Source organism: Anolis sagrei, chromosome 2 (assembly GCF_037176765.1).
Source record: "Anolis sagrei isolate rAnoSag1 chromosome 2, rAnoSag1.mat, whole genome shotgun sequence".
Lineage (NCBI taxonomy): Eukaryota > Metazoa > Chordata > Lepidosauria > Squamata > Dactyloidae > Anolis > Anolis sagrei.
The window spans coordinates 162,582,983-162,588,635 of NC_090022.1; the positions used below are offsets into that span (position 1 = coordinate 162,582,983).

Below are 5,653 nucleotides of genomic sequence, written 5' to 3' on the forward strand. Positions count from 1 at the left end.
TTAAGCCATAATGTTTGCTTTAAATAGTTTTTCAGAAGGAATGTTATCAGCAGGCAGCTTCACCTACCCCTGTACTACAATGACTGACGGTCTTACTCTAAAAATACCTCGGCCTGTGCAATGGATAAGACAAACTACTTGTTCCAAGCAGAATTAGCAACATTAATTTTATAAATGCACCATGTAAGGCTCCATTGATAGGCTGTTCTAAAATTATTATTTAAACATTGTTAATTTAACTAATGGGAGGTATTTTTGAAATTCCAAAAAGCCAAGGTTAATATTCCAAGTATGTTTATTTGACTGAATACAACACATTAGCCAGTTTGTAAATGCAATCAAATGTAGTCAGCAGCAGCAATTATCATCAAGCCTTCTTAGAATCCACTGGCAGAAAAGACATCCAATATCATTAGTGAAGATGGTGTTGGAACTCGAACCTCTTATTTGACCAGAGTTGGATAGTCAAAAGATCCTGAGTATTGACTATGTCAGCAGGTCCCACCCTTGCAGAACATCTGGAAGCTGGCCTTAAGTCAGTGTCTTATTTTGTAGGAAATGCACCAGGCCTCTGGGAATCATGTTGGACTGTTAAGCTAAAGTCATGCCTGGAGGTTACATTTATTTCAGGAAGAGTCAGTAGTCTGTGCAACCTGATGGTGCGGGGCCTCTGTAGTAGCAACCTCCTCATGTTTGGTGGGAACAGAGGCAACCGCTGCTCCTTCCATTGCTCTTTTGACCAAGGACTCTTCTCTGCGCTTCTTCTTCAGCAGCTTCTGTTCCTTCCGTCTAGTTTTCTCCATCTCTTGCATCATCTCTTGAAACTGGGGGCTGCGGTGGTCCAAGTTGTAGCCAAATCGCTCACGGGCCTCAGCCAGAAGGCGCTGTCGCCGCTCTTTCTCTTCCAGCTCCTTCGCTTTTTTCAAAGCCTTCTCCTGCTGCCACTCTGCTATCATCTGGGGCATCTTGGCCATTTTTGAAGCAATGAGCTCTTCTCTGTAAGTGAGAAAAAACAAATGTCAAAAACCTCTGGATTCCTCAAAGACATAGATTCTCTTTAGATGCTTCCTGACATACTACATTTTATTTAACTGAAATTATTAATTCACATATATTGATAGAGTTTTTTTTTGCCTTGGTAGCATCCAGATTTGTTGGCTATAATTCTAATTATCCTCAAGCCGGGCCATGCTGGCTTTGGACAAGGAGAGCCGTAGTCCCAGCTCTTTTAGAGGGGGTAACTTCCTCAAGAAAAACAATACATCTGAATTAAGGAATTAAAAATATAGAATATGCCCACAAAAAGTAATTTGTAATTTTTGGCTTGTCTTGCTTACAAACCCCAAACTTCTAATTCCCACTCTTGCTTGATGGGGGCAAATGCCTTCATTATTAGCAACGAATGATCTCCCAATGCTTTTAGTGGTAAAGGCAAGCTGAGAACGTATGCTATAAAGCTAATCTAACAATTGTAGATGAAGAATGGGCCATTGTGTGGAGTCAATGATTTAAATTCACAAATTTGAAGGATTAAAACTCAAGTGTCTTATTTTTAGTGATTAACCCACATAGGTTCGTTCTTTTACATGTAGTCTAGGGTGGCAACATTTGATTCCATCGTAAGTGTAGACAACAGTAGATCTACTTGTACATGATAAATAAGTAACATTCCTTCCAACTCTGAAGCTGCAGAAGTTGCAGTCATGTAGTAATCTTCACAATATTCCCTATCCATCAATGTTAGGAGGACACCTGGGAGGAGTTGGGCACTATGTGGCCCAGTTTCCTAAAACACTTTAGCCAGGTAGGGCGAAACTAGCAAGCCCTGGATCGTAAGATGCATGTGCCTCTTTGTTTTTCTCTTTGAAATACATGCATCGCACGATAGCTTTCCAGCTGTTTCATGTTTTTGGACATGCATTATTTTGTGGCACAGGAATTCATCTTTACTAGCAAAACAGGTGTTAAACCAACCCATTCTATGGAATACAGACATATGCATACATTGTAGTAAGGAAATATATGGGGACACAACATATCTCATTAAAACCTTTCATTTCTATATTTTAAAATAGAGGATTTGTAAGATAACACACTTTCCCAAAATATATGTCATTTCTCGTTATGTTTACTGAAGCCAACAAACTAACAGATATTGGTAGCTTTTAACTAGCTTTTCCTCAGCCCATCTCATTCACACCACTGTTGTTACACTTCAACTGCCAAGTTTCCATTCAATGGAATCCCAGGCATTTAGATGAAATCGTCAGAAAGCTCTGCTGATACTTCTGACAGGCTGAACATCCCTTATCCAAAATCCAAAGCATCTCAAAAGTGTCCACATGGGTGGCTGCGAAAATGACACCTTTGCCATACGACTGGTCAATGCACACAAACGTCGTTTCATGCACACATATATTATACAAGTGCATAAAATCACCTTCAACATGTAGAGCAGAGCTTTCCAAACATTTCATGATATCCTTTTTAGACTGGCATCATTTTGCGACAAGTAATCCAATTCTAGTGAACCAGAAGTTCAATCAACTTCTTATAATAGATATGGACACACATCATAAAATCCGTTACACAAATTATAATAACAAAATGTATGGAACACAACACATCTTGTGAAAACCTTTCATTTATATCTTTAGAAATATACGTTGTGTATTACTTATTTCACAGAGAACTCATTAGATATGAATGACACACCTCCACACTGGCCAACACACAAATCCGTTGCTACGCGCAGTCTGCAAAGCTCTGGTGTCCATGAAATATACAATAATTTTATTTTCAGTCCTGGGTCACATCTTTAATATGTATAGGCTAATATTCCAAAATAGAAAAATGATCCAAAAGACAGAACACTTCTTGTCCCAAGCGTTTGGATGAGAAAAAAGTATCGCACTAGAGCTGAAAAAGTAGGTAACGAGTATGCATCCCATGACTGCATGACTGCATGGAGCGCCGTTACCTTCCCACCTATTGATCTCACATTTGCGAGTTTTTGAGCTGCTAGGTTGGCAGAAGCTGGGGCTGACAGTGGAAGCTCAGCCTGCTCCACGGATTTGAATCTGTGACTTTTGATCAACAAGCTCGGCAGCTCAGTGCTTTAACCCACTTGTGCCACCAGGGGCTCCTTCGCTTCTGATACAAAAAATAAATAAGGTAGACAACCCACAATATCTGCTTTGAACTGGGGGTCCTTCCATGCAGCCATATAACCCCGAAAACCAAGGCAGAAAATCCCACAATAACTGTTTTGAATTGGATTATCAGAGTCCACACTGCCATATATTCCAGTCAAAAGTCGAAAATGTGGGATTTTATACAGCTGTGTGGAAGGGGCCTGAGTCCACACTGCCATACAAGCAGATATTGGGTAATAGATATTGGGTAATTTTTCTTTTTTATTGTGATTTGTTAGTATTTTGGTATTCTTATGCCAGGCTCATTGTGCCCTTGGTCATTCTCCTACTCATATCTCTACTCTTAGAATCATAGAGTTGGAAGAGACCTCATGGGCCATCCAGTCCAACCCCCTGCCAAGAAGCAAGAAAACTGCATTCAAAGCACCCCCGACAGATGGCCATCCAGCCTGTTTAAAAACTTCCAAAGAAGGAGCCTCCACCACACTCCAGGGCAGAGTTCACTGCTGATCATCTCCCACAGTTAGGAAGTTCTTCCTCATGTTCAGATGGAATCTCCTCTCTTGTAGTTTGAAGCCATTGTTCCGTGTCCTAGTCTCCAAGGAAGCAGAAAACAAGCTTGCTCCCTCCTCCCTGTGGCTTCCTCTCACATATTTATACATGGCTATCATGTCTCCTCTCAGCCTTCTCTTCTTTAGTTTAAACACGCCCAGCTCTTTAAGCCGCTCCTCATAGGGCTTGATCTCCAGACCCCTCATCATTTTAGTCACCCTCCTCTGGACACATTCCAGCCTGTCAATATCTCTCTTGAATTGTGGTGCCCAGAATTGGACACAATATTCCAGGTGTGGTCTAACCAAAGCAGAATAGAGGGGTAGAATGACTTCCCTAGATCTAGACACTATGCTCCTATTGATGCAGGCCAAAATCCCATTGGCTTTTTTTGCCGCCACATCACATTGTTGGCTCATGTTTAACTTGTTGTCCATGAGGACTCCAAGATCTTTTCCACACGTACTGCTCTCGAGCCAAGCATTGTCCCCCATTCTGTATCTTTGCATTTCGTTTTTCCTGCCTAAGTGGAGTATCTTGCATTAGAAACGAGGGCAGCCCATTTCTAAAAACACAGCAGGTGCTTTTGCCTCGTTTTCCTTCGAGCCCAAATTAAACCAAAGGTCGGCTACAAATCCCACTGAAGGTCCTCATAGAAAGGTTCTCTTTCTGTTTTCTGGAGAAAAGGCGCCAAAACGAAATGAGACGAAGAGAGCCAAGCCAGGCCGCACACTTCCTGAGGGCCTCAGACTGTCTGACTGACGGACTGACCTTTCTCGCGCCTTGGCGTCGGCCTCGCGCTCCTTGGCGTCGAGGCGCTCCACCATGTCCCTCAGGGACGGGCACCAGGCCCTCTCGTCCTCCTCCATCTCCTTCAGCTGCGCGGGCGAAGGCCAGAGCCGGGCCGGGTCCACCCCGGAGGCCGCCCCATACCTCCCGAACAGCTTGGTCTCGTAGGCGCCCGTCAGTTGCCAGGCCGGCGTCTTGGGGTCGGCAGGGTCCGGTCGGTACACGCCGCCCAGCTGCCGCCTCAGCGGCCTCGCGTTGTAAAAGCGGACGCCCCCAGTCCGCACTAGCCGGCTCGCCTGCGCCGCCATCTTGGAACAGACCTCCCCGCTGCCCAGGACGGCCGCCATCTTGGAGCGAGGCCCCTCCCTCCCTTCCAGTGGGCGGGGCCGCCCGAGACTGAGTCGATGGACGCCATTTTGGAGCCACATCTCCAGCACAGCCGCCTCCATTTTGGAGCGTGACGTCATCGCCCAGGGGTTGGCCACGGACCGTGAGGGAGTTTCACCGTAGAGGTAGAAAGGTTAGACAGATGCCTTTTCAGTTGGAAGTTTCGTTTTACGTTGCTAGAGAAACATAACACCACAGCCTGCATGTACATTGCCCTATGTCTTAGGTTCAGTTAATAAATATTGTTTATTTATTTACAGTATTTATATTCCGCCCTTCTCACCCCGCAGGGGACTCAGGGTAGATTACAATGTACATATACATGGCAAACATTCAATGCCATAAACACACAACATATATAGACACTCAGAGGCTATTTACCATTCCAACTTTTTCTGGCCACCAGGGGAGTTGTCGCTTCACTGTCCATCCGCGACACTGATGAAGTACTTCCTCATTCCCCGCATGCTTGCTGGAGACTTTTATGGTGTCGTAAATTAGTTAAATTAGCCTCTCCACAGGCATGTAGCGTGGGAGGGGGGGGGGCTTGAGGGGCTTCAGCCCCCCCCCCCCCGAAATTCTCATGGTGGTTCGTGAAAAGGCCTTACTGGTGCATTATTTAAACTGTTATGTTTATTCATATCATGATCTGATCACCATACTCAATATATCCCATATGCATGGGAGTATTGGGGTAATTATACAAAAGGTTTGCTAGGCTAGACCCTCCTTCACTCAGACTCAGCCCCCCCCCCCATCAAACTCAGCCC

At 44.5% G+C, this 5,653-nt stretch overlaps 1 protein-coding gene across 1 annotated transcript; it reads right to left on the reverse strand.

The window, feature by feature from the left end:
* Nucleotides 1-277: 277 nt before the first annotated feature.
* On the reverse strand, nucleotides 278-4,862 carry GADD45GIP1 (GADD45G interacting protein 1). The gene is made up of 2 exons (XM_060763589.2): nucleotides 4,479-4,862; nucleotides 278-996 (listed from the first exon to the last, which is right to left on the reverse strand). Exons 1-2 carry the CDS (start codon nucleotides 4,841-4,843, stop codon nucleotides 627-629), a joined length of 735 nt encoding a protein of 244 aa, XP_060619572.2. The 5' UTR covers nucleotides 4,844-4,862; the 3' UTR covers nucleotides 278-626.
* Nucleotides 4,863-5,653: the final 791 nt, after the last annotated feature.

Coding starts and splice junctions, on each gene's coding strand:
- GADD45GIP1 (XM_060763589.2), bottom strand. CDS start 4,843: ATGGCGGCCGTCCTGGGCAGCGGGGAGGTCTGTTCCAAGATGGCGGCG. Junction 997..4,478: donor GACGCCAAGGCGCGAGAAAG/GTCAGTCCGTCA, acceptor TCTCACTTACAG/AGAAGAGCTCATTGCTTCAA.